The sequence below is a fragment of the Suillus subalutaceus genome (assembly GCF_016647625.1).
Source record: "Suillus subalutaceus strain FC151 chromosome Unknown DFJ58scaffold_20, whole genome shotgun sequence".
NCBI lineage: Eukaryota > Fungi > Basidiomycota > Agaricomycetes > Boletales > Suillaceae > Suillus > Suillus subalutaceus.
Genome location: NW_024540269.1, coordinates 24,226 through 49,836, shown reverse-complemented (window position 1 = coordinate 49,836; position 25,611 = coordinate 24,226). Strand labels below are relative to the sequence as shown.

General features: G+C 48.4%; 10 protein-coding genes across 10 annotated transcripts; 5 read left to right on the top strand and 5 right to left on the bottom strand.

The window, feature by feature from the left end:
* Positions 1-10: 10 nt before the first annotated feature.
* DFJ58DRAFT_714768 (sulfate transporter family-domain-containing protein) lies at positions 11-3,741 on the bottom strand (the record flags this gene model as incomplete). Its single annotated transcript, XM_041384058.1, has 20 exons — positions 11-60; positions 116-520; positions 589-756; positions 808-1,110; positions 1,161-1,310; positions 1,360-1,448; positions 1,501-1,588; positions 1,637-1,737; positions 1,794-1,826; positions 1,877-1,964; positions 2,020-2,066; positions 2,111-2,174; positions 2,226-2,375; positions 2,437-2,612; positions 2,671-2,709; positions 2,759-2,834; positions 2,891-3,002; positions 3,185-3,266; positions 3,341-3,416; positions 3,594-3,741. The coding sequence occupies 20 exons, from the start codon at positions 3,739-3,741 to the stop codon at positions 11-13; spliced, it is 2,445 nt and encodes an 814-aa protein (XP_041247252.1).
* Positions 3,742-5,725: 1,984 nt separating this feature from the next.
* Positions 5,726-8,003, top strand: DFJ58DRAFT_771625 (heterokaryon incompatibility protein-domain-containing protein). The gene is made up of 5 exons (XM_041389161.1): positions 5,726-6,009; positions 6,078-6,251; positions 6,313-7,380; positions 7,424-7,524; positions 7,604-8,003. Exons 1-5 carry the CDS (start codon positions 5,941-5,943, stop codon positions 7,737-7,739), a joined length of 1,548 nt encoding a protein of 515 aa, XP_041247251.1. The 5' UTR covers positions 5,726-5,940; the 3' UTR covers positions 7,740-8,003.
* On the top strand, positions 8,004-9,557 carry DFJ58DRAFT_771622 (uncharacterized protein). The gene is made up of 4 exons (XM_041389160.1): positions 8,004-8,362; positions 8,392-8,572; positions 8,634-9,023; positions 9,115-9,557. The coding sequence occupies exons 1-4, from the start codon at positions 8,088-8,090 to the stop codon at positions 9,517-9,519; spliced, it is 1,251 nt and encodes a 416-aa protein (XP_041247250.1). The 5' UTR covers positions 8,004-8,087; the 3' UTR covers positions 9,520-9,557.
* A 109-nt stretch (positions 9,558-9,666) lies between these two features.
* Positions 9,667-10,954, top strand: DFJ58DRAFT_771620 (Cleavage/polyadenylation specificity factor subunit 5). The gene is made up of 8 exons (XM_041389159.1): positions 9,667-9,711; positions 9,767-9,793; positions 9,842-10,015; positions 10,071-10,251; positions 10,299-10,374; positions 10,427-10,499; positions 10,568-10,609; positions 10,668-10,954. Exons 1-8 carry the CDS (start codon positions 9,692-9,694, stop codon positions 10,687-10,689), a joined length of 615 nt encoding a protein of 204 aa, XP_041247249.1. The 5' UTR covers positions 9,667-9,691; the 3' UTR covers positions 10,690-10,954.
* Positions 10,955-10,978: 24 nt separating this feature from the next.
* DFJ58DRAFT_771615 (ras-domain-containing protein) lies at positions 10,979-12,436 on the top strand. The gene is made up of 5 exons (XM_041389158.1): positions 10,979-11,296; positions 11,365-11,412; positions 11,467-11,539; positions 11,601-11,716; positions 11,894-12,436. Exons 1-5 carry the CDS (start codon positions 11,111-11,113, stop codon positions 12,167-12,169), a joined length of 699 nt encoding a protein of 232 aa, XP_041247248.1. The 5' UTR covers positions 10,979-11,110; the 3' UTR covers positions 12,170-12,436.
* A 231-nt stretch (positions 12,437-12,667) lies between these two features.
* DFJ58DRAFT_771611 (uncharacterized protein) lies at positions 12,668-13,888 on the top strand. The gene is made up of 3 exons (XM_041389157.1): positions 12,668-12,692; positions 12,748-12,966; positions 13,018-13,888. The coding sequence occupies exon 3, from the start codon at positions 13,024-13,026 to the stop codon at positions 13,603-13,605; it is 582 nt and encodes a 193-aa protein (XP_041247247.1). The 5' UTR covers positions 12,668-12,692; positions 12,748-12,966; positions 13,018-13,023; the 3' UTR covers positions 13,606-13,888.
* A 996-nt stretch (positions 13,889-14,884) lies between these two features.
* On the bottom strand, positions 14,885-15,160 carry DFJ58DRAFT_655520 (uncharacterized protein; the record flags this gene model as incomplete). The annotated part of the gene is made up of 1 exon (XM_041381855.1): positions 14,885-15,160. A coding segment is annotated over one exon (276 nt), but the record flags the coding sequence as incomplete, so codon positions are not given.
* DFJ58DRAFT_912005 (uncharacterized protein) lies at positions 15,001-16,380 on the bottom strand. The gene is made up of 3 exons (XM_041395257.1): positions 15,715-16,380; positions 15,282-15,611; positions 15,001-15,231 (listed from the first exon to the last, which is right to left on the bottom strand). The coding sequence occupies exons 1-2, from the start codon at positions 16,034-16,036 to the stop codon at positions 15,382-15,384; spliced, it is 552 nt and encodes a 183-aa protein (XP_041247245.1). The 5' UTR covers positions 16,037-16,380; the 3' UTR covers positions 15,001-15,231; positions 15,282-15,381.
* Positions 16,381-19,750: 3,370 nt separating this feature from the next.
* Positions 19,751-23,048, bottom strand: DFJ58DRAFT_714764 (uncharacterized protein; the record flags this gene model as incomplete). Its single annotated transcript, XM_041384057.1, has 11 exons — positions 19,751-19,891; positions 19,917-20,167; positions 20,224-20,473; positions 20,513-20,544; positions 20,609-20,666; positions 20,694-20,797; positions 20,881-21,257; positions 21,309-21,736; positions 22,383-22,387; positions 22,746-22,872; positions 22,917-23,048. 11 exons carry the CDS (start codon positions 23,046-23,048, stop codon positions 19,751-19,753), a joined length of 1,905 nt encoding a protein of 634 aa, XP_041247244.1.
* A 125-nt stretch (positions 23,049-23,173) lies between these two features.
* DFJ58DRAFT_724481 (uncharacterized protein) lies at positions 23,174-23,658 on the bottom strand (the record flags this gene model as incomplete). Its single annotated transcript, XM_041385112.1, has 2 exons — positions 23,174-23,414; positions 23,465-23,658. 2 exons carry the CDS (start codon positions 23,656-23,658, stop codon positions 23,174-23,176), a joined length of 435 nt encoding a protein of 144 aa, XP_041247243.1.
* Positions 23,659-25,611: the final 1,953 nt, after the last annotated feature.

The following is a 25,611-nucleotide window of genomic DNA, read 5'->3' as shown; positions in this document are numbered from 1 at the left end:
ATCCCAATCTTTATCTTGTTGCCAAGGCAGCAAGAAGAATGTCGGTATCGACTTTTGCAGCTGAAATAAGCAGGGTAAGCTTATACTATGAATGAGGATTTACGCTGCCACTTACCTTTGAGTACAAGTTGCACGAAAATCTGTGCAAGATGAGGATGTTCTGCCTCCAATCGACGCATATTTTCCAGAGAGAGCTTCCACAATACCGCCTGCTGCTCTACAACCACTCGTGCATTCCGCGGCATGCCCGACAAAGCAGAAAGCTCGCCTGCAAGAGTGCCCGAGACCATTGACTCCTCGATGATGGGGCTGTGCTCTGCAAACTTGTATGATGCCCGCAAGATACCTGACTCGATGATATACAGGCCATCGGGGGTATCATTATTCTCCCATAGGACAAAACCGTCCGGGAATGTGAATCGCTCAAAATACGGGGCGATCTGTTTGAACGTGTTCTGGTCTACGTCGCGATATGACGAAAACGCATTGAGCAGAGTATTGTATGGCTCAGACGAATTCTCTGAATCCTTGTCGAGAAATTCTGCTGGACGATGAGATTGGTTCTGTTAGGTAAGACGGTAAACTGACCACCAGCGATCGTGCGCTCTCCAACATCACGAAGTTGCATTTGCCTCGGAGATCCCGTCAAAGCGTCATCAAAGGAAAGGCTGGTATCTCGGCGGCCAGGAAGCGTTATTGGAGTTGTCCATGACTTCTGAGATCTAAACCACGCTCGCAGATACGCATTTTCGGTCCCTGCAAACAACATTGACAATCAATTTACAACATAAAGAGATAAAAACTCACATTCCATCGCATCATTCAACGTTTCAAAGACCTCTACGGATGGCTCTTGGAGGATTCCCACGCTGCTCAGCGCTTTGCCGCAGAGGCTGTCGGCAGTAACACCGCAAAACACCAACACCACGCCTTTTGCATCAAGCAAGCGCTGCACACGCACGAAGGCTTCTGCAGCAGACATGTCCACCCCTACCACAAGGGACAAGTCGACGACGACGAAGCGGACCGGATTCCGTTGCCAGGTAGCGTCTTCAACGATGTTTCTCAAAGTCTCTTCAACATGTGCGATGGTGCCAAAGAAGAGGAATCCTAGATGCAACAATTAAATAATGCTACAGCGCGAGAGAAATTTCACTTGCCCTGAAGACGAAGCACCCTCGTTTGCTTCGACACTTCTCGAATGTACGCCCTGTGAGCAACAGGCCGCCTGACCGTGGAAATTGCCGACTCTCCAGTATAGCATGCGCGTATGCTTCTTCTCTGCGAATTCTGTACCACAAAGAAGAAACCTATCCAAAACCATGAACACAGTCTACTCTGAAAATGCGACAGACTCACAGCTGACGACAATGCCAAATAAAACACCAATGACAAAGTCCCAGGCCGTCATCGTAACCATAATGCTGACTATTGTGATATACTCCATCCTAAAACGTGTTTGTGAGCTGCTGCATACCACATCAATGTGTAAAAGCTGACCTGCTAACCCGGTGTCGTGTATCCCACAACGCCTCCTTGACGAGATCAATGCCGAGCACGAGGATTAGGGCGCTGACGACCATGACGGCTATTCAAATTGTCAGAAAAGTGAGGCTATGGAAATTATGCCACATACGAATGTACGCTATGGGTCCCGTCCCTATCACTAGCAGGATAAACGTAGCGACTGCAAGCAAGAGGCTGGCAATACGCGTCCCGCCGCCCACGCGGTAAAACCTGATGAATCAGCAAGTGAGCTATCTTATACCACGGCGAAGGGGAGTTTGCCTCACAGTAAGGTATTCACGTATACAAGATAGTTTGGTCTGCAATGTGTGAGCAATTGCTAGCGAGCGTTGGAGAAAAATATGCTTACACCGTGCCTAGAAACCCAGCAAGTAAATTGGAGTACCCATGTCCCAAAAGCTCCTTGTTAGTATCAATGTCTACATCAAGAGACACCGCTGCAAATATGTTGACTCTCTGTTCATCAGGCATCCAGATTAAGACGGGACGTACATAACGCAGGAACGTTTAAAGGTGGGTGCAAGATATTGAAAAACAACCTAAGACGAACCATTAGCGAGGCCAACAGCATGAATGATGGAACACGTGCAGCGCAAATTGTATCGGCAGTGTCGTCCATAAGGGCGTAAACCGAATCAATCCAAGATCTGCTCGCGTTAATATGGAATGAGCCCTTGAACCGATGGAAACTTCCTCACCGAGATAGGAATAAAATCCATACCACTTGTCCTCCCCGCCACCAGTTCCCTCAGCCATATCAAAAAGCCAACCGTCCCTCCTCAATGCACCAAGATCAAGCCGTGCAGCTGCAACAACCACATAAAATACAACCGGCACAATCATGAAATCTGAGACGTTTGTGCATGAAGTGAGCAAACAAATGCTAAGGTCAGTAATCTTTGGACGTACAGACAGGGAACACAAGCTGATGTTTCCATCGCATTGTGATGAACCTCAGAAACACCGCCAGGACAAGGGGAGGGATCCATTGCGCAAGGGCGTGTGAATTGAAGATGAAGTACCGGAGGGTCTCCAGCGTCGGCGGATCGAGTGCATCGGACGGGAGACGTGTGCTTACTGTGAGGCTGTTCACGTTGAAAGTTGTTTGATATGGTTCATCACGATGACTGACTTAGAACATACCCTGTAAGAATCAGGAAGACGCCAACCCCTCCAATACATCTGTGCGGGACGTCAGTGCCAAGTTCTGCCAAGTCAGCAAACGGCTTACCCAACAAGAATATGCCGCGGGAAGAACCCAATGAGCACGCCCAAACGTAGATAGCCAAGGAGAAAAAAGGACAGCCCTACGCAAATCACATGGGACTGAACGCCTGACAACTAAACCTAGATTGCGACTTACCAGTGAGCACAGACGAAAGCGCAAACGCCGCAATCGTCGTGGCAATGATCTCTTTCGGATACGAGTCTCCGATATCACGTGCTATAGTGGACGCGAGGATGTGAAAGAAGGGCTACCATCGAAAAGGAAACTATCAGAGAAAGTTCGAGGGTGTGCAAATCCGGGGTAGCGGAAGCGATCAAAGAAGTAAACCATAATAGTGATAGGTAACAAGCAGGCACAAGCAAGGTCGAAACGTGCGAATGCAAGGGAAATAGATGGAAACCAATTCAAATGTAAATGAAACGCACGTACCACAACTTCGATCATCATACTGCCATTAGCACCCATAAAGCTGCTCCCTCCAAGGCAATACACAAGTTGCGCCACCACTGTGCTGTTTGCCGACCAATGCCGAATATAGGAAATTTTGATCAGAAGCAATGGTTGTTTCAATAATAGACGACGTACGAGACAAAAAACATCGACACCCCCATACCACCTAATCCAGCAAAGACACCAGATGCAGGGAAAATAATCATTCCATCTGCAACGACATAGTTAGCAGCTGATCCACGGTAATCGGAGATGAACGGGAACAGGAAAATGTCAGACAACACAAATATAGTTCATATTATGTATTAGGAGGTCAGGCAATAGCCGCCAAGGCCATCAGATCGCAAGAAATGAAGCAACAAAGGCAATATTCATCAGAACGACTTACATGAAACTCCATCCAGAATATTGAGCAACGTGCCCAAGAGCACAGCAGGCAAGCATCTCAACACGGTACACGCGAGTTCTTTGGGGTCAATATTATGTGTTTCGCCTATAATTCCATGCATGAGGCTTGACAAACGTGTCGAGGACATTGATCGTTTCGAAGGTGCTGAGGCATGACCATTAATGGCAGACACAGAACCATTTGGAGGAGGAAGCAAGGGGCTAGTTTCTGTGGCCGGAGAAGAAATAAAACGTAAAACGTGTGGGCGCACGTTGCTAGTTGCCAGAAGGGTGCGATCCGCAGAATCATGGTTAATCGTGGAAATAGCCTGCTCTGGGTCTGCTAATGAATTGAAGCGCTGCGGCCTGTCAATTTTTTGCGTTGGTGTTGAAATTGGCGAGCGTGAGAGCGCTCCGTCTGCATGTCTGGAGAGCAAAACCGAGAGTGCTGAAGGTACAACAGTAGAATAAGACATGTCTCTCCCGCGAGGAGTTACCATGCCAGACGACAGATGGTGGACAGTTTTGGAGTCGTCTAGAGTGGAAGTCGAGGCTGAGAGATCAGAGCTCTTGGCTGAGAAGTGTGAGCTCCCTTTTGTATATTGTGAGGAGGGCGCGAAAGATGTGGATAACGGAATATTTGGGAGTGACCCTGGTCCAACGTGCGTGACTAGATTATAACCAGATGGAAATATGAATGAATCGCGTGAAGGGATGTTCTCTCCCGTAAGCTCAGATGAGGAAGGTAGCCGTTGTGCTTGGGCTTGATTTCGACCGTGGGTCAAGGGAAAAGACGAACGTGTAACGTGTCCTGCCGCGGCCAGGGGCACGTTCTGCATCACGGGGGAGGGTGAGCCCCTGGAAGCAGAGAAGACCATATTGGAGAGCCTGACGGTGCTTGCGCGGATGTCGTCTTGAGAGTGGGGCGTGACTGACATAAATGAAACATAGCTCCTGGGTTGAAGTAGTCTGCAATTGAATTTGAAAAGTTAGGAGATTGAATGCACATAGAAGCACGATGGGCAGGTGACCGTTTTTCGACCACATTATAACGTATTATGTTGTTATTGAAACTTACCCAGCTCTGTGCAAAGGGGAATCATCTTGCGGTGGTGAAATCATGGGTAGAATTTCGTGCTTTGTTGCGTCATTCGCATGCTCTTCGGAGTCAGGTCCTAAGTCATCCGAGTCTCGAAGGCTTCGCGAAGAAGTTGATCTGTCGTTACCAATATCATTAATCATAAGGGGCATGAGCGTACGGACTGCGAAAGATATCGATGAGCTCGAGCTCTGTCGTCGTGAGTCACGGTTGTATCGTTCAGGATGAAGCGACTTCGACTTGTGTAAAATTTGTGAATATTTTATTATTTCAATACGTATAATGGAGCAGTCTAAGTCGAGACTGAATGACGGCATGACTGGCAGTCCCCGCCTCAGTTTCCATAATGAGACTCTAGACATTTCCGGAATGTTCCGTTATCACCGACTCCTTGGCGCCGGTTCCTAGGGGTACCTACGCCTACCTAGGCTGGTAACTAACTAACTAGTAAGTAATCAGGGTGTGGTGACCAGCAGCACCTGACTCAGAAATAATTGAACATTATGTACAAAGCAGAGCACCTGACAGATCGGTTGTACGTCCCATCACCAGGAGCTTGACTGCTACGGTAGTGCATGCACTCACTACCATACACAGATGACCTTTAAGGTTGCAGGACGGGCACGTTCCCTCCTAGGAAACTGAATAGAAGGAAGCGAACCGAGTTGTATCTTCTATTACATGTGATCCCAGTCAGATGGCACGCCACTGATCATCATCAATCATTCCTCTTTCAATGGGGAGACTATTGTGAGCCCAAGCACAGAGACGTGGTACAGACACATGTTCTGGGGCGGTAGAAGCCGAAGTTCGATGCATGACAGCAAGCCGAGGCCCAAGAAGGCGTTCCAGCAAGCTACAGTGTACGCACCTAAAGGGACAACCCGAGTCATTATTGCGGGGAATTGAATCATGTGTTCAACCTGATCCCCGATCGGAGTTGTCGATTATGGATGAATGCATCAGAATGATGAAGCTTTTGGAGAAAGGTCATCTCCATTCTATGATACCTTCGAACTCTCACCGTACTACATGCAGGTCAGGTGGCAAAAGTTGATGACAGTCATCACGAAAGAGTAACAACATCCGACAATGTCTAGACACTATATCCGTTTGGTTTACAATGAGTGATCAGTTGTTTCAATAGGAACGAGCGGCACATGCAGTAATGAAAAGAATGGGGTTTGGAGGCAAGATCCGAGTTTGAATCAAACGAAGCTCGAACTGACCGTGACAGGCTGCGCCGTGAATGTCACGAGGTCACACACGAAGTTCTTTCAAATCCAACGAGGTCATCCAGAGATCATCGATATCGATCGTGAGTCCATACAATGAAAAGTTGTTGCGTAGTTCATGTTTAGCTAATCAACCAACACCATGCTCCAGACTAGTCCAGACTCCAGAGTCAAGTGCATTCCTTGGAAACTTGAAGTACAACAAATAATGTTTGCTACGCCCATCGGACACGGGGCCGCTGCACCGGCCAACAATGTTGCCGAGAACGCGGAGTCTGATGTCCAGAATGAAATCGATGAAATTTCATGCAACGAGATTGATCAGGTTAGCTGTCGACTGAAATCACGGGCATTTCGTTCAAGGTCCTGCCTTTTGGTTTTTTTAGGACGGAGCTCCTACCGAGGCAGACATAATGACTGTCACGGCGGAGCTCGTCTTTAACGAGATGCCAAGTCATCTGATATACATTTCTGACGACTATGAAACCATGACCCTTATTGATCGCGAGACTCTGGTGGATCTGTTCCGTCCGGAATTGATCAGGGCCTGCAAGGACCTTGTTTCCAAAGACAAACTTCCTGACGTGGTCAGGCAGAATCTGAGATATGCAGCCCTTTCTCATAGATGGCTCAGCGTTGGGGAACCAACATTCCAGGAGATGTCCGTGGAAAGGAACCATCAATCTACAAGGCCTGGGTTTATCAAACTCCGTAAATTTTGCCAGAAAGCAAGGGAGTACGGCTGTCGCCTCGCTTGGTCAGACACTTGCTGTATCGACAAAAGAAGTAGTGCGGAGCTCGATGAGGCCATCAGGGCCATGTTCAAGTGGTACCGCAACGCAGAGATATGTATAGTTTTTCTTGCAGACTCTTCATCCATCTCGGACTTTCCGGAGGAAGTATGGTTCCAACGCGGTTGGACACTTCAGGAGCTTCTTGCCCCTCCACGGATCAAGTTCTACGGCAGCAGTTGGGAGGAACTCGGCCGTTCGCGCAATGACAAGGAAGACCATTCCATGTTACAGGCTCTTTCTCAGGTGACGGGAATATCCCGCCAGAATTTACTGTATTTCAGTCCGGGGTTAGTCGATGTTCGCGAGAAGATGATCTGGGCATCCAAGAGGAGAACAACAAGGATAGAAGACGTCGCTTATTCCTTGATTGGAATTCTTAACATCAGCCTTAGTGTGGCCTATGGAGAAGGAGATCGGGCGTTCCGCCGCCTGATGGAAGCCATCATGCAGGCCTGTCGTGAATGGCAGATATTGGCGTGGGCTGGTCCTCATTCCCCATTCCAAGCCAGCACCCCTCGCTCTCCTCTGGCGTACTGTGCTTTTGACGAAGCATCCGCCAACATACTTTTACCAGATCGCTATATAATGGATCGTCCCTCCAAGCTTGGTGACCCTTTTTTTACGATGACGAAGAGAGGTTTGGAGCTTGAAGTCATTCTGGTGGAAATGATGCTACAGCAACCCGCACCACGACAGCCAGGAGGAACACGGAAAAAAAACTCAAGTTATCCGCCTCATCTCCGACTCTGCGAGCTTTTATGACGTCACAGCCCGGTGTGACGTTACCTTTTTACCATTCTCGCAGTGGGCGGTCGCTATCGTGAACTACCAAGCTGATGAATCTGGAAAGCGTGGTGGTATCGGGAAACTCCAAACCCACAAGTGACTACCTTTTCTTCGTACTCGGATCTAGTATTGATAGTGCGTATGGGGGATGGCAAAAGGTTGAGACGCAAAAAATTGTGACAATTCGTACCAAGCGGGAGGTATACCGACAAGTTACGACAGTGTGGCTTTAGCCTTATATCCGCTCACTCGCATTGTAACATACATATCTCTATCCCAGGTGACATGAGTCATTAGGCTGCTCTTACATAGCTTTTCACTGCGGATGCGGCTGCCGATGGCCTCTTTTCGTACACAGCTTACACCGCATGGACTCTTTTACAACCTTTAGACCAAGTAGCATCATACCTTGTCACGCACGAACGGCGAAACGAGTTCCCAGCAGTCACATCAGTATATATATCTGATCCCTTCGTTCCTATGTGACTTCTTCCACCTGCCCACATTCATTTGAAAAGCTTGTTAAACCTGTCGACAGTTCACAATCTCGATACATCTATTCATCTTGATAAGCTACATGAATGGCTATCGAAGAGGTCTGCCGCATATTCCAAGAGCACCTGCGGGAAAGCATCCCGCATCGACTAATCGCGATATCAAAGATGGAAGTCGTAGAACAACAATGGGTGGAGGAGCTATACATGCCGTCTATCAAGGCCGTGACGGAGAGAGATATAGAGCAACACACATTCTACCCGAATCAGAGAAGGGACGAAGTGATCAGAAACATTGTGAAAGGCATAGTCAAATACGCCGTTCTGTCCCACAGATGGTGCCGAGAAGGAGAGGTGACGCTGTCAGGAGATGTCATCGGGTGGCACAAAGCTCAGGAAGCCTCTCGAGTCGTCACAAATTGGCTAACTTCTGTCAGAGGGCAGCAGAGTACGGATGTGGCTTTGCCTGGGCAGACACATGCTGTATTGATAGGTCCAATCCCCCTCCAGAAGAGCTCGATAAAGCCATACCTCGGATGTTCAGGTGGTACCGCAATGCGCATGTCTGCATTGTACACCTTGCGGAGTCGTCCACATTGGACAACTTCCTGGGCGACTCTTGGTTTTTTACAGATTTGGACTTTGCAAGAACTTCTCGCCCCAGTCAGGGTCAAATTTTATGGGCGAACGTGGAGCCCGATCCACAATATACGAGCCGACAACGATAAAGCTGACCAGAGGTTGCTGGCCGCGCTTTCCACTGGCACCGGAATTCCGGTGCAAGACATCCGATGTTACTGGGCAGGAACAGAAAGAGTGCGTGAGAAGCTCATGTGGGCATCTCGCCGGACTTCACGACAAGTAGAAGATGGCGCCTACTCACTGCTGGCACTTCTCGACGTGCATATGCACGTGGAGTATGGAATAGGAGACGAAGCATTTGGTAGATTGATGGAAGTGCTCCTGGCAAGAAGCCAGGAGTGCGACATACTTGCCTGGGCTGGCATAGCATCCACCAAATACGTGTTCTTGCCACCGTCGGCACAGGGATATAGCGCTCAATATTTGGACGAATCCTATAACCCCAGTCATGAACACTACAGATTGCGAGGAGGACCAAGACATGATCATCATTGACAGGCGGTTGAGAGTGAAGCTCCTGATGGTCGAGTTACATGGAGCAACGTTCGGGGATGAAATACCTTTCTTGCAGGATGGTTACCATGCATGTACACTCTTGCCAAAGGGACTGCCCTCCAAGGTAACAATAAATCATGTGTCCATTGTTTCCAGCAACAACACGCCTTGGCGTCCATCCAAATTGGCCCTCGGGGTTGTCGATTATGGATGGACAAGTGATGACGAGAAGGGACTCGTGGAAAAAGGCCGTACCCACTTTTGCCTCCTCTTCGGAGCGGATGATACACAGACAAGTTGGAAGAAGCTAATGACGGACAAAGTGGTCACCATAAAGACTGAAGATAGCATTAGACAACGTCTAGAAACTATATTGATTTGATTTACTTTAGCCCAATGAACCAGTGACAGGAAATCGAGCAGTATTCAAATTTAGCCAAAACTTAGTTCGAACTTAAGCTTGAAGCAAGTTGTGACTGTGACAACATAAGGGTGATTTAGTCACGCCTAGTGTACGACTGCTGGTGCTGGTAAAGCTCAAACGTTCGACAACCATGTCCAACACCATCGCCCTGCATGTGTATTTTCTCCTGCAAATTGTGGCAGTCATCTAATGAAACTTAACGCAGGTACCCGCTATCGAACTTTACCTTTAGGTGAGTTGTGGTGTTTCGCGTCGGTCAATTCTAAATTGCGAACACCAGCACAAAAGAGGCACAGCCCGAGGAGGACCCTTCCGTGTCTGCGCGCCTGCAGCGTCTCCAGAACAACTATGAGGACTTCGGTATGCGCCGCACTGTCGAAGGAATTCTTGTTGTGCATGACCATGGACATCCGCATATCCTAATGCTCCAAATTGCAAACGCGTTCTTCAAGCTGTGCGTTTCCATATTTGATGGCGCTTTCGTTATAGTCGGTTAATCATGTGGATAGCCCGGGTGACTACCTCAAACCGGGCGAGGACGATATTGACGGACTCAAACGGCGCCTCGACGAGCGACTTGCGCCGCCAGTAGAGTCTAAGCAGTTCAACGCGTCCCATGGTGTCGACAACGAGTGGGAGATTGGCGATTGTCTTGCGCAATGGTGGCGGCCCAATTTTGAGACGTTTATGGTGCGTTTATGTTCTTTGTAGCGAATGCGATGCTGACATGCTCGTAGTACCCATTCGTGCCAGCACACATCACGAAGCCAAAGGAGTGCAAGAAACTCTACCTAGTCCAGATGCCTGAGCGGAGTACGTCAGACGTTCCTGTCATACTTTTTTATTCAACTTGTATCTTCACTAGAGGTCCTTGCTGTTCCGAAAAACATGAAACTTCTCGCCATACCCCTGTTTGAGCTGTATGATAACGCCGCACGGTTCGTCTTGATAATTTCAATAAACTTGAGGGTGCATGTTTCATATTGGTAACGTCGTATAATCCCAGATATGGTCCCCAGCTTTCTGCGATCCCGCACCTACTGTCAAGGTAACCGCCCATCCGAGCTACACTAGACGAATCCCATGCTTATGAATGTTGCCTGCAGATACAACTTCATTTACCAGTAGACTTCCAACGAAAAAATTGGTCTGGTTACTACTGCAGCACCATACATCTCGAAAGATGCATTATGTTCCTTCCGATGGAGCTGATTTTGCTGGCCACGAACTTGGCGTAGGTACATAGTTCACGAATGAATCATTTATTCCTCTATTAGTGACTGTTGTAGCTCTCGAAACTCTTGTTGCCCATGTTTTTGTAGTGTAATGTGATGAGCTGCTTTCGTAGTAGTCGACATGTTAATCATTCGATGAAACTCGAGGCGCCGAGGAGTTAGCCGAGAAGTCTTTCTTTGAGTGGACGCATGATGCAAACGAGGCTTGTTGCCCCCCAGTAGCTATCCACGCCTAATTCATCGCCGCTCGAGATACTTGTATTGTTCTGCCAACCATCTGCTGACCTGTTCTCCTCAACGACCCAATTACATACATGCCTCCAACCGACCTCATGAAGAGATCCCCTACCAGTGCTAGCACCACTAACCCACCCGTAAATGTCAAGCTTCTGCTAATCGGAAATGCCTCAGTTGGGAAAAGTAGTTTGCTCCTGCGCTTCTCGGATGAGCAATGGCTCCCCGAGGACGAAGCGAGCGCAACGATAGGCGTTGATTTCCGTGTTCGTTTGTCATTCTGTGCTTTCTCCAACTGGAGAATAAAGTCGTGTGCTAACCCTAGTTGGTATAGGTGCACAAGATGGAGCTCAACGGACGGAAGGTGAAGCTCAGTATATGGGTGCGTTTTATTTCTTTCCCCTGTATCTATGGGATGATGATGTCTGTTCTGCAGGATACAGCCGGCCAAGAACGATTCCGTACGATTACATCTTCGTACTACCGTGGTGCTCAAGGGATCATACTTGGTGCGTTTTCGCTCACTTTTACGAGATGAAGCTTCGGAGGCCTTATAATGCTGTGGTACAGTGTATGATGTAGCAAACCGCGAGACATTCGAAGCGCTTCCGAAATGGTTTTCAGAAATCGACACCTATGTCTCAATCACAGTGCCAAAGATTATTGTTGGAAATAAGGTTGATAAGGTACTTGCTGTTCCCCTCATCATCTCTTTACGTCTTGTTATTTTCTGGACCTCAGTCCTTTTCATCGACCTGTCCGCACTGCATCTGCATTACTATCACCAACATCTCGCGAACCTGTTTTTCGTCACTTACACTCTACATCTTCTTGTTTCCTATCAACTGTTAACACCATTCCAGGAAAACTCTCGACAGGTCTCCACCAACGAAGGTGCCACCTTTGCCTCTCGTCAGAATGCCCTCTTTGTCGAGGCCTCTGCAAAGACAGCCATAGGGGTACGCGAGGTATTCGAGGAGCTGGTGGCGCGGATTCTTGAGACCCCAGAACTGTGGGCACCTGTGGCACCGGAAGCTGGTCTAAGTTTTGGGAAGCGCGGTGAAGAAGATGGCATGCCAGGAACGATCGATGTGAGGCGTGACGGGGCTGCACAGGACGATGGGGTTTGCGGATGCTAGATTCCGTGCTTGAGCGGCTGTCATTGTGATACTGCTGAGCACGCGGCTGATAGAGCTCACGAGGGTCGGTGCGCCCACCAGTGATATTATCGAGTTTTGTGTACGATGCTGATTGCTGCTTGTATGGGTAGATCTGCCTCGGACACGACTGATATACCTTGTTTGTGCCTACTCACTACACTCAATCCATGTACTATAGACACGCGACATTTGGAGAAATTAATTATTACTAGGTACCATCGTGCAGAGCCAATCTGATTTCAAGAATTTGGGGTGAGGCTGCAACGCGTGTTTACCCCTGCAGTCCAAGTTGTTCTGCAACGCGGTGAGCTTGTTCGCATGTGAGTTGAAGATCTGGCTGGACAGTGTATATTGTTTTGAGAGGGCCCGACAAACAAACATTATTGTATCAACGTATCAATGTTATCAACATCATGCGAAGTCGCAAACGTAATGAGAAATCCTTCCAAAACGACTCTTCTCCGTTTCCTGATTCAAGCTCGGACCTGCTTGGTGCCATGAGGTGAGTTTCACTGCCATGAATAGCTTCTAGACTCGACCCGGAGCAGGCTGAGCAGGCTTTAAGTGGTAGCCGAAGTACGGCCCATCAGCCTCGTTGTCACCACACTGCGGCGGCGAGTGTGTACTAATTGGGCCTCCGTAACATGCTGCAATATTATAGTTTCGTCTCCAAAAGGACACCACACCGCAAGGTCCCCTCTCGTCATTGAATATACCTTCCGCTGGCAGCGAGTCGTGGACTCTTGGAGTCTACAACCTGATCGATACCTGTAAAAGTACTGCATTTCTACCTGTCATGGATATTCATGATGTTGATACATTGTCAGATTCAGATGTCGAGGAACGTGGTCATCATTGGGCATTCTGGGGTGGGGAAAAGCTCGCTCATCAACATGCTTTACCCCAAAGCCAGCGCTCTTACCTCGGACGACTTAAATGGTTGCACAACGGCAGAAGAAACGTATGGGCCCTGTGATATTGGGGAACAGCAATATTGTCAACTACACGATACAGTTGGTCTTGAAGAAGGGTTTTGGGGCTTTTTTTCGGCCCTGATAGCGAAAAGGCGGCTCAAGAAATACTTGAAGACAATAGACCCGCACCTTCTGGTATACTGTATGCCAGGAGTGAGAAGCAGCCTGAAAAAATCACACGGGCACAATTTTAACAGGTTCAAGTCGGCGGTGGGCAACAGAGTGCCGATCGTAGTGGTTGTCACCAAATTGGAAGATTCCGGAAATCCTGGGGATTGGTGGCTTGCAAACCTGGATATGCTCAGAAAGCTCAATATTCCGGAGTCTACTAAGCATGCATGCGTCACCACGCTACCTGAGGTCCATCTCCGCCCTGGTCTTGGTCTCTATCATACATCCCGTGAGGCTGTCAAAGCCCTCATCAGGAACAATCTTCGCTGACAGATTCATCACGATAGCGCACTTCATGTTTCCTCCACACATCTGTGATATGCATACACACATTTCACTCGGTACTTCAGATAGATCATGGACGCACGCTACTCCGGGAGCTCGAGTAATATTATTAGCATGTGCAGATTGCCGGATTTCCGGCCTGTTCAACAAATTAATCTTCAGGATTTTGTACCTCCTGCGTAGTGCAGTGGTATTGGGCACTAGTAGCATGGCCCGTCGACTTTCACCTCTAGCTATAGCGCTTATTTACCAGGATTCATCTCATACCTTCAATCTTTCTTCTGGGTTGGTAACCTGTGGTAATACAAACCGGCTGGAAAAGTGGTCATAGACTCCAGAGGAGCATGCGCGTTTGAGGCCGGAGAGCTCATAAAGCCCAGGTTTAACGAAGAGGACATGGTTGAAATTGGAACACTGGTCCATTTTGACAACAACTCACCAGATGCTGGCTACAGGAAGGTCCACGCATTGTGCGACGTGGTAAGATGGGCTGGTAAAATCATTATATTCAAGAGTGTGGGGGCAGGTAGCCATCACGAATATGGCGGTGAACCTCGCGGGAGAGATTAGCACTCCGAGTCCTATTGACTCCTATGATGAAGATCAGTTTTGAAACATGAAATCCTCACCAGCAAATTGCAATCTGTTGAAGATATTCGTACTTTCAAGACCCCTTCGAATTTACAATCTTTTTTCTGTCATTGTTTATTGTCCGCTGGGGCGTGCCCCTATGGTAGACAGTACGTGCTGCGTCTCGCTGTATCTATGTATGTAACTATGAGTTGTGTGAATACTATGTAATGGCGCCCACTTGGGGTGCATTAAGGCCGACATTTACAATCATGCCTTCATTGTATATGCAAGCTGGGGGCCCATCGCGAGCAAGACTAGGATATGAGAATGAATTCTGCGAACCTCTTTGCCTGCTCGGCAGCTGGAGATAGTAGTGTTTCGGTTGAACGTCACAATGGTTTGCTCAGATACAGCCGCAACAGATCGGATATCAGACTCTGGAACATGCATCGGTCTGCACCTTGGAGAGAAAATCCTAATCAACCCTAGCGCTCGAGGAAGAACGCACTCGAAAAAAAAACCTTCTGATCCAGGACCAAAAGCCAAGTAATAAATGGTTGATAAAATCTGTGATTGAACAGTAATGCAAAAGACCATCATCTATATGATTGTCGTGCAGAGTCAGGAGTAGGTAGATATCTGAGTGGGACGTTATATAAATCAAACCCCGAACCTTGACCACATGTACAAATCACAAACACCAACCCACAGCCCGCCCGATATCATTACTACTCCTGCGATCACTCAACGCCAAAGCTGTCGCTAGACTTTCCCGTTCCTTGTCCTTGCAGTGCTGTAGCCCGTATGCCTTAGTCAAGTAGTACCAGGCCTCAGGAACGTCCCAGCCAGGTCCTCGTGTGACGTGGCCGAGAATCCCGGCGACTAGATCAACCTTATCCGAGTCAATTGCGTCAGTCGAAGACTTCGTGGAAAGGTGGATGCGACACAAGTGTACAGATGCAGTGATATATGGACAGGGCTTTTGAAAGCTTCTAGGATTTCTCTATTACGATCTAGTGCCATGTAGGATAGCCCAAGCTGTGTCATGGTTAGTGGATGTGCTGGTAGAAGACATACGATACGCGCACCTGTACCCAAAAAGCAGGATTTTCAGAGTTTTTGACTTTTGCTTCTTGGATTGCGCTCATCTAGGTCTACACCCACTTCCAAAACACCAGCCGCCTTCTCCTACTCGCCGTTAGCACTAAGTAACAAACTGAGAAGATGCCAATGTCGAATCTTATCAGCATCGTCTTCAACAGCTGCGCGCGCCTCGTCCACATTTCGCGAACTTCCAGGTAAAGAAAATGCGATCGCGAGCTGATGATACGCAGAAAGTGTAGGGTAGGTCGCGACAGATTTCAAGTAGGCAGCGAGGGTGCGACCTAGACGAGCCTGTCGCGTGTAGGGGTCCTGTTCTGATATAGCATAATATTTCAGTCATCGAATATCGAAATATCAGAAGGAACACCCACCTATTATTGTCAGTGTTGTGTGATATACGCCTTCAGCCAATGGAACTTTCCTTGCCATTCTCATCCAGCCTAGTTTTCGCCTTTTCGATCATGTCCCCTGCCTCCTTGCTATCATTGATACCATCCTGGCGTGAAATGGTAAGACGACAGAGCATCCGGGCACTATCATATGATAAGCGTCTCAACCCAATGATGATCCGTGTCAAAGTCATTGCCCACACCTGCTTCTCGTACCTTTGAAACGACCTGAACGTACAACCTCGGGGTACGTTTAGCCAGCTCCGCCTCGCCGGAAATGGAAAGCAGTCGTGTATGTGTCGATAAATACGGTATGAGTTGAAGGTCAGGCGGGTAGCCCACCAGTGCATCTATATCGGGTTAGTGAATCGATTGAAATCGAAATTCCGCTCAATGTGACATCGGTAGCCCAACGGATACAGTCCGACAGGAGGTCGTGAAGCGAGTACCGAATCTTATCCACGCTGTCGATTGGCCATAGGTCACTGCGCCCACCACTCCAATGAAAACCATGCGTCTGTAGTGAGGCAATGATTCGGATGAGAGTGCATTCGATTGCAGGCACAGACTGAGGCTGTTGGTAATGAAACCTGTCCGATGTTTACAGCTGCACAGCAAAGCAGACATAGATTTAATGACGAGGGCAGAAGGTTCGGCAACAAGACCACGATCCACTATAGCCCATGTAAGTATCTGCTCCCCCCGTGATGCTCCTTCTAACGTTCCCTTTCAGAGACGGATCCTCGTCGAGCATTATATTGGCAAAACCGGGCTCAATGATGACCACCCTCCATGGCCATAAATCTGTGGTAATGGACGTAACTTTCATTCCTGTCACCCGTCTTGTCATCACTTGCTCTAAAGACAAGAGCATTCGGGTATGGGATTTGGACACGGGAAAGCAAGTGGGGGAGCCCTTGTTTGATCACGATAGCGAAGTCTGCACGGTCGCAGCGTCCCCCGATGGGCACTGGATTGTGAGTGGAGGAGAGAACGGAAGCATCCTAGTGTGGGAAGTTGCCGCAAACATCCTCAAAAGAGTGCCGGTCTCATTCGAAGGCCGTAAAAATCTGGTTTCAGATGTCGCATTTGCACCGGACAGCGAGACATTTGCAAGTGCATCAAGGGACGATACAATTTGCGTGTGGAAGAGGGAGACGGGCAAAATAATCCTCGGGCCACTCCCAGCGGGCAGTGGAGCTAACTCGGTGTTGTACTCCCCGGATGGTAGCGAATTAGTAGCAGGAACCGACCAACACATCATCGTTTGGAGCGCAGCAACGGGAGAAGAACGACTAAAAATAGAACAGCGGGCATGGCGAGTCGCATTCACTCCAGATGGTCTTCGTCTCGTCAGTGGAGATCGCAATGACATCCGAATATCAGATGCTAGCACTGGAGACATCATCAAAAAGTTTGAAGCGCACACGGAACCCTTTTACTCACTAGCCATTGCTCCCGATGGCACCACATTAGCCACCACTTCATGGGACAAGACTACGCGGTTCTTTGACCTGACCACACTCGAACCCATCGGTAAGCCACTCAAGCACCCTGATGGCGTCCGGGGTGTGGCTTTTTCCGAGGACAGCCAGCTCATCGCCACTTGCTGTAACGACAAATGCGTTCGCATATGGACAGCTTCTGAGAAGGAGCTCCAACAGGTGAGCAGATGTCGTCTTTTTTCACTATCCCTAAACATTCCTCCAGCAGGAGACAATCGCACCAGATGATGAACTTCCGCCGAGATCCTCTAACGTTTGCCACCACCTTCACAGGGTCGCGCAGTTCCTGCAGCGACACCTTCCTTTCCGTCGGTCGATACGCAGCCCAGCCCAGCCACGAGCCATCGATGTCGCAGCTGAGCGCGGTACGGAGGTAAGGTGGATCTTCTTACTGCTTCCCTTTTAGTTGATTAGCACTCTACAGGGTGCCACTGTTGCCTCCGTGCACAAGAAAGTCCGTGACACCCGACGTCCGCAAACAGCAGAGCCTGTGTCGCATGACATAGTCTCTTACACCGATTCACTCCCGGACGTGCATTGGTTCATGGCATTCCTCTGCCACCTCTCCTGCTGGTCTAATGGCAGCCTGAGGATGCCTCCGCGATGGGACTTGGAGCCCGTCCAGTCATCATACCGGGGTACTGGTGGCGATGCTCCCGTTCGCAGTTAGATCATTGTGCTAGCACTTCTATTCCCTCGATTCCCCACTATGCCCGCATTGATCTCAAACTTTTATACGTATGGACACTAAATCTGATGCTACGGTTGTGCATCGTCACTGCGTGTTTCATGACTCGTCGCGGAGATAGTTCTACACAGGCAGTTGTAGCTACCCACATCCCGTTTACAATGCTCCAGTAGTGTGTAATATAGGTGTTGATAAAATACGAGATCCAGGCAATATCCTCAATGCACATGAAAGAAATGTCAAAATAAAAATTACGTATATAAATCTGAGAAGCATGCTCCCAGCTCTCATCTCCACTGCCACTGCCGCTCCCAGGGCCCACATAACATCAGGACTCGCATCATGCTCCCCTCGGGGCTCCTCTCTGTACATGGGGGTAGGGCCGGCAGCCATTTCTGGCTAGACACGAGGTTGGACACGTCTGAGAACCGGCCGTCGTCTGGTGTGGGTGTCATCGTTGCTGTCGCAGGGACGGATGGGGGTGGAACGCAGGCTTGCTGACCTCGCCCTCGGCAGTACTATGGTCGTCTGGGAGACCAGAAGGCTTAGGGTGATATTTGCTGGATGCCGATGTAGGGATGTTATTTGCGTCGTTAGCTGTGGAAGGAAGCTGGTACTGCGAAAGCGGGAGAACGTAGGTTATTAAGACAGTGTGATCGATAGTTGAGCGCTAACGTTGAGCCCCAGAACATGAGGCCTGAGGTGCCAGATGATTGGTCAGAGACCTTGAGCGCTAGTCGCATTTTCACCCCTGCAAAAACACTTTTATGTAACACTGATCATATTGAAGGAGTCTCCAATGGAAAACATAACAATCATACGGCTTGATGGACATAAATTTCCCGGTGGACCCCAAGGCAGCAGTCCAGAGATTTAGACTCTCCATAGCTTAGTCAGACAGCCTACACACACGCACACCTCTTGTAGTAGCATAGCATCCATCCATTCACAAAGCGATCTCAGAGCAGAGCCTTGGCCCTACCTCACCGGCATGGTCGCCAAGAACGCTGCATACCCCACCAGGGCCCATGAGCTTATCCTCGCGCTTGGTGTGCGATATCGGCAAGGGTCAAATGGCTTCAAATGGTCGACCATTTTTAAAACTCCGCTTGCTCTCCATGCACGTGACGTTGTCACTCCCGAATTTGGACGACTTACTCGGTTTTTTTCATTTAAGGCACCTGTGACTCCCACATAACGACAGTAATTATAGGTGATAACACATGGGTATCGCACCTATAAAACAAGGGGGTTACAGCATTCTACGGCCTCCTTCAATATTGTTTGAATAAAGAGCGACTTTACTGTACTGCTAGTAGGTAGTATGTACTATGTAGGACACTACCGCTGGCATGTTGGCAATGCTGTGACGTGTTCTCCGCGCCAGCTATTAATAACTGAACCTTTGTGCTCACTGTGTCACACGATGAACTCGCGTATCTCATGATGGTGTGGATGGATTGACATCATGTTTCAATGATCAGCGCAAAACTAATGATTGTGATATGTAAATCAGTCATATGAACGTGTAAACTAAGCTATCTACTCCTCATAAGCCTCATGGTCAAGAAGGTCGAGTCACGAGAAATCATCGGTGACACAGAGGACTGTCTTGCAGGCTCTTTGATGCTTCCTCTTCCACCTCCTCTGCCTGCTCCTCATCATCAAGGTCCATCCGGGGTATCTGGGTCTACTGTAGATGGTCTATTAAAAGGTATGTGTTCGGCAAGCAGTCGTGATGGGACCTGCGCGTTCGGTGTGCTGCAGCTTTCCCCGGGACTTGTATTAGTACTTATACTGGGGACTATTGTCCCGCTGAAACCAGGAAGCTTTGATATCTAATGGAGCTGCCTCAGGTGGTGCGAATTGAATCATCCTCGAGCATTTTGATGTATGGCAATTTGATGGGCAATGGCTGGACTGGTGACCTTCAACTGATCCTCGTACGTCCGCAAATACTTGTCTTCATCTCGGATGTAAGTCACTAGACGCCATACCTCCACATTCAAGCGCTGAATTTCTTCCCATGCCCGACACATCTTGAAGTTCAAGGTCCATTGCACTGCGAGTAGCAGCCGATGACCAAGGCCGTTCAGAGATGTCCGCACGTGTGTCGCATAGGAGGTCAAAGTCGGCGAGAAACGCATACTCCATGACCTCTTCCCACTTCAGTGTTTGGTGGGGAGGGTGCATTGCTTCTGCAATGGTATTGTATGTGTTGAGGGCAGTTTTGATGGCAACAGAGCATGTCTGTAATGCCTTGGCGATGTGTTTACGTAGTTTGTAGCCTATGGTAACATTAGAATCAGCAGTTGCAAGCAAGACATCACCTATACAAACTCACCTGTACCTGCCCGGTTCATCTTTGATAGTTCAAATATGCGTGCTACAACCAAACTTTCGAGTCGATCCAGTGCACGCTGGTACTTCCTGTGAGCAACGAGCCTCCCTACCCTCTGCCAATCTGCATCTGCAGGAGTCCAGCACATCATGATCTTGAGTTTACACTTGAGTGCTTGAATGAGTTTCGAATTCCTCTCGTGGTCCTTGACAGCATGACACCGTGTGGTTTCGGCCTTGCGTGTATGTTGCATCTGGATGTCATACAATGTAATGTCTTCATGAGAATACACCTGGAAGGCTGCCATTGCAGCTTTGAGAGCCTCTCTGAGTGAATGAAGTGTTAGTGAACAGAATCCTGATATACCTTGGGAGCCACACTCACTCACTTGCAGTTAAATTTACCAGCCTTTGCCAGTACTCCATCTGCAGAGTTTTGTTTTCAGGCTCTCACGTTAGACCTTGAAGATAGACCTTTTCCTCTTCTATCCAACGCTCAAAAATACTCTCATCCGTGAGTCCTAGATCTTGCATGAGCCTTGGTAGAGTTGCGTTACCATCATTCAAGATGTCCAGTGCTTGTTTATAGTTCCCGTGCAAAAAATTGCTAACACCATGATTATGTCAGCTAACGTTGGATCAAGGTATTAGCTATGCTTACAAAGATGAGCATAGATCTCGAAGTCATCAGTGTGCTTGAAATAGGAGTCGATGGCTTGTTGCCAATGGAACACGCTTGCATAGCATAGTGTGGATGCCAGAGAATTTGATTTTGAGAATGTCCTTTCACATGTTTCGAGATCCTCAAGGCCTAGACCCTTGATGTACGTTGTAAGCGAAAACAACTGGCACAAGCACCTGTGGGCATGTCCATAGAAGGCACTGACCAGGCAGGTGTGTTGAAGCGAGCGTGCAAGTGGTCCAAGGGAGCTCTGGTCGAGTGTTGTTTTGAACTGACAACCAATATCATACCCACCACCCAAATTTGTCCCAAATACGTCCATCAACTTCGACACAACAGCCAACGGGTACTTTGCGCTATTTAGACCCTTGTCAGTGCAATGATCGAGAACAAGATATAGTACTTACAGCTCACCACTTTGTACCATGTCTGCAATAAGTAGAGAAAACCTGTAACGGCAGACAGCCATGAATACACCTGTTTCGTCATATATCCCCCAAGCCTTCTTCGTCTTGGTGTCATCCATGTTTTTCCACCGTCCAGCGCAAGTGTTTTCGGCGGCTGCATCCTCCTCATCACCTGCAGTAGCAGTTTGTGCCAAGTCCTGAGAATACTGATCTACAAATGCGCGAGGTAGGTAACAATCACTTGTCAATTGTTGGCCTGTAGGCACTTCAGATGAGGGAGCGACACAGTCATCAGCATCGTGACCCAGAGATCTCCGGAGGACTTGTTTTAAGGAATCGTTCCCATCCATGGCATATAGCAGCCTGAAAGTCAGTTCCTCTTCATCCTTGAGTTCATATGTACATGCAGGACATGCATGTTTAAGGCGCTGTGGTGTTCAAGCTTGGGCTAGCCTTGCAGAAGCCCTTTTTCATATAGAGGTCAAACTATGCAGGAACTACTTTCCATACATCCTTCACCACTTCTCTACCATTGCCAATTTAGGCCAAAACCTTCGGCTGAGGCATTGGTCGCATTTCCCGCACCTTCATCGGCCAACCCAACCACAGTCCGATGCATTCCTGCGCCCTGCATGCCTTTGGATGGTCAGTGATATGCAATAACACTCCCTACCACAAATCCCTTGCACCTACCTCATATCCATTCATGTCCGATGTTTTGCACAGCCGCATCGGCCGTTCCCGCATACCCGAACTTATTCCCACACATCCGGACCATTCCCGCGCATTTGGATAACCATCGGCCGAGTTCCCGTGCCTTTGGACTGCTCAGAAACCATTTTAGGAAAGCCCTGTGTCAATTCCATGTCCATCCAAACTCCACTGGTGCGTGTTTTTACTTGCCTCGTGTTGTAACAAGGGTTTCAGCCTTATTACATGTTCTTACATATTTCCACTATTCCTGTCCCTTCCGAGTCCGAGAGGATTTAGCTAGTATAAAGAACCTGTAGTGACTACTTTAACATTACTGAAACCTTATACTAGCTAAATCCTCTCAGACTCGGAAATACTAACCCTAACTAACCCTAAAGGATGTATACTAACCCTATCCTAACAGGATGTATACTAACACTAACCCTGAAACCTAGTCACTCCCTATCACTTTCCTTACTTGTCCGCTTTGCATCGGCCGAGTTCTTGTGCTATTTCCATCCGCTTCGGCCGTTCCCATGCTTCGGATACCTTCAAACCTGTTCCCGAGCGTCTGGTCTACCCCTATCTACATTCCTGCATCTTTACTTCCTATAGATTCATAGCCGTTCTCAGTAGTAGTCCCCTTTAGGGTCGAACATTCTTGCTTACAAGTGTAGCAGCTAGGCAGAGCATAGACTCACATTTATTTGGCTAGTTTCCCCGAGGCTAGCCATCTTGTGTCACCACAGCGCCAGTCGGGTGTGTTGCATTGAAGCGATTTGGCTATGAGGGCTGCAATGGAGTGTCGAATTTGAAGGAATAAGTCGAATGCAATAGAAAACTGACGGGATAGATGTCTATGAAATTCCACCTGCACATCATCAGCACAATAACTAGAGAAATTAAAACAGTTACCCCTCGCAAATTGCACACAGTTTTCACAAAGGCCTGGATGGACAAGTGAGGACTCCTGAGATGCACTACATGATATAATTCAAGTGCTTCTGTGGTTATGCCTACAGTTGGTGATATAGGCGAACAAGGCATCACACCTTGATGCACCAGTGCAGAGCTGATGGTGGCGTCTGTTGGTAAGATTTGAATAGTCACTTTCTCAGCATCTACAATGAGCATGCCATTATTGATATTAAAAGTAAGCAAATGACAACAGATCACTCACAGAACACGTCAATCATGCTGATTGACCATTCACCACAGTCCTGAGCCGAGTTCCTTTCCAGGTCTTCATTCTGCAATCTCTCAAAAAAACTCTTGAACTCCTCCTTGAATTTTGTGAGGCTCCAGGCAAGGTAGGCATCGGTCATCACAGGCATCTGCTCTGTGAATGCCTGGTTCCTGCGGAGGACACAATCGTGGCGAGTGTGGTTATCCACACATTGGACACGATTGTTACTGCTCACAAAGGTATGTCACATCAGTGGTCAACACTTACTAACACTCACATTTTCCAGAAATCCCCTAAAACCTCTCTTGCAAGGTCAGTGAACTCGCCACCAGCATGACTGGTAGCGAGCGGCTCAGTCCCATCCCAGACATCACCAAAGCTCATATCATCGCAGTTTGCCTCCCAGTCCTCAATGGTAGTATTAGTGTCCTCTTTCAGTGCTTCAAGAGCACGACACTCATCCAAACTCATAGCTTTACAAGAGGTGAGGGTTTTTTTCAAGTATTTAAATTAACATTAAATACCTTGTAGACGCGCTTGCCGTCGCTCATTGGAACTTGCCACTTGCTGAACCAACTGTGTGTGCTTGAGCACTTTAGATGCACAGTTGACTGGCAATCCATTCTTGTCCCTTGATGTCCCGATGTGCTGAATGGATCACAGAGAGAGGTTTGTGCGGACTTGCTGGTGTACTCCACCTTTCCGTGCCATTCAGACATTTGTACGGCTGTAGGGTCAAGTCTTATCTATTATCCACGTGACTCATAATCTGTAGCACCCTGACCACGTCTTTCCTGAGATCGCTCCTACCATGTCAACACCATCTAGTAGCCACCCTACCCAGGGTGACCATATCCAGGACATGCGCAATTTGCTGCAAGGGATGACACTATCAGGTGGGTGTTATACTCATTCAAAAACTAACATGTTCACGCTCAATAATAGATTCATCATTTGACACTGTCACTTAGTGTTTTAAAGTCCAGTTGCAGGACCGCAAAAATACCGGCAACCGGACTGGACCGCAACCGGTCCTAAGCAGGACCGGTTGCAGTCTTTTCCAGTTGCAAGATCAGTCCGGTCCTAGTTGCCCAAAGTTTGTAAAAAATCAAAGGACCGGTCCAGAACCGGTTAAGACCGGTCTTTTGGGAAACCGGTGAGGGCGAGGAATGATAGCTGCATGCTAGGGGGAAGAGTGGGAAGTGGGCTCTCAAGTGCTCCTCTGGATACGAGTGGAAAGTCGTCCCAAGGGGATTGCGACTGAGAAAGATTCCTCTAGTGAAAGGTGAGGGGGATCTATAATCAGCAGTTCGGTCTCCAAGCCTAGATGGGACACTAAGGCAAGTAATGTACCCAAAAGCGAAGAGCACTAGCTAAAAGCGCCTAAACGCGCTGATAAGGCGGAAAGTGCGGAAAAGCGTGCTTCAATACCAAGGCGCTCTTCATGCAATCACAGCGGAGTGCTTCGAGTAGAGGCGACAATCAAATGGGAGAATCAGGGCTTTGATAGATGTAGAAATAGACACTTAAAGGTGTCAAAGCGCCAATTAGAGGGAAACAAGTGTATTCTGCTAGAAACTTCAACTATACACTTTTTGATGGTAGTCGAGCGGGAGTGAGTCCCAGAAAAATGAACATGCTGACGTGTAAGTATGCTAAGCGAGTTCCCAGGCCTCGGAACCGAGTAGGGAGCACTAAGGTAGGTGATGAGGTAAGTCAGGGTCCATAATGTAACATAGTGATAAGTACAAGTGCCTGTGTGACGCCATATGAGTTCTAGTGAAAAGAGCACGCACCAATGGACCTTGGAGGACTAGGACAGGACATGCGGAGGACGGGCGACAGGATCCTAGGGAAGTGCGATGAAGTCTGATGTAACTGCGCTCAAACGCGCTGGTATGCGCCAAGGCGCATATGTGCGTAACCTGGGAAGGTGCGAGCAGGCAGTAGCGAGGGTTCGTCAATGCGAGGATGAGAGAAGGCGAGGCGCAACATGCGAAAAACGCGACAGCGTGAAATGCGACAAAGGCGAAACTGCGACAGAGGCGAAACGCGACAGAACACGACGAAACGCGAAACATCGACCAAGACGAAACACGACGAAACAGCGAAACGCGACAGAACATGAAACGCGACCAAGACGAAATGCGACACAGCGCGTTATTACAGATGCGCGACTGCAGGAATGTGGATACTCGATATGCGAAAGTGTGTATGGGTAGAAACGCGCTAGCGCGAAAGTGCATATGTCGCATTCGAGGCACGTTTCGGATTTAGAAGGCGCGTTGCATGGATATCGAGGGCGTCGTGAAAAAGCGTGAATTTGGCCCATATGAGCCTGGAGAAACGCGAGTCTCTACACCGGTTGCTATGTACATGTAGTACTCGTCAGCGCGATTTCAACGGTGGTCCGATCATGTAAAA

Bases quoted from the DNA above. Each gene is read 5' to 3' on its own strand.
- DFJ58DRAFT_771620 (XM_041389159.1), top strand. From the start codon at position 9,692: ATGTCCAACACCATCGCCCT. The intron at 10,016-10,070 runs GTGCGTTTCCAT...TCATGTGGATAG, and splicing joins GCAAACGCGTTCTTCAAGCT to CCCGGGTGACTACCTCAAAC. The intron at 10,610-10,667 runs GTAACCGCCCAT...TGTTGCCTGCAG, and splicing joins ATCCCGCACCTACTGTCAAG to ATACAACTTCATTTACCAGT.
- DFJ58DRAFT_771615 (XM_041389158.1), top strand. From the start codon at position 11,111: ATGCCTCCAACCGACCTCATGAAGAGATCCCCTACCAGTGCTAGCACC. The intron at 11,413-11,466 runs GTGCGTTTTATT...TCTGTTCTGCAG, and splicing joins AGGTGAAGCTCAGTATATGG to GATACAGCCGGCCAAGAACG. The intron at 11,540-11,600 runs GTGCGTTTTCGC...GCTGTGGTACAG, and splicing joins TGCTCAAGGGATCATACTTG to TGTATGATGTAGCAAACCGC.
- DFJ58DRAFT_771625 (XM_041389161.1), top strand. From the start codon at position 5,941: ATGTCACGAGGTCACACACGAAGTTCTTTCAAATCCAACGAGGTCATC. The intron at 6,252-6,312 runs GTTAGCTGTCGA...TGGTTTTTTTAG, and splicing joins CATGCAACGAGATTGATCAG to GACGGAGCTCCTACCGAGGC. The intron at 7,525-7,603 runs GTGGGCGGTCGC...CAAACCCACAAG, and splicing joins ACCTTTTTACCATTCTCGCA to TGACTACCTTTTCTTCGTAC.
- DFJ58DRAFT_771622 (XM_041389160.1), top strand. From the start codon at position 8,088: ATGGCTATCGAAGAGGTCTGCCGCATATTCCAAGAGCACCTGCGGGAA. The intron at 8,573-8,633 runs GTACACCTTGCG...GGTTTTTTACAG, and splicing joins GCAATGCGCATGTCTGCATT to ATTTGGACTTTGCAAGAACT. The intron at 9,024-9,114 runs GTGTTCTTGCCA...GATTGCGAGGAG, and splicing joins GCATAGCATCCACCAAATAC to GACCAAGACATGATCATCAT.
- DFJ58DRAFT_912005 (XM_041395257.1), bottom strand. From the start codon at position 16,036: ATGCACTGGTGGGCTACCCGCCTGACCTTCAACTCATACCGTATTTAT. The intron at 15,612-15,714 runs GTTCCATTGGCT...ATGCTATATCAG, and splicing joins GGATGAGAATGGCAAGGAAA to AACAGGACCCCTACACGCGA.
- DFJ58DRAFT_771611 (XM_041389157.1), top strand. From the start codon at position 13,024: ATGTCGAGGAACGTGGTCATCATTGGGCATTCTGGGGTGGGGAAAAGC.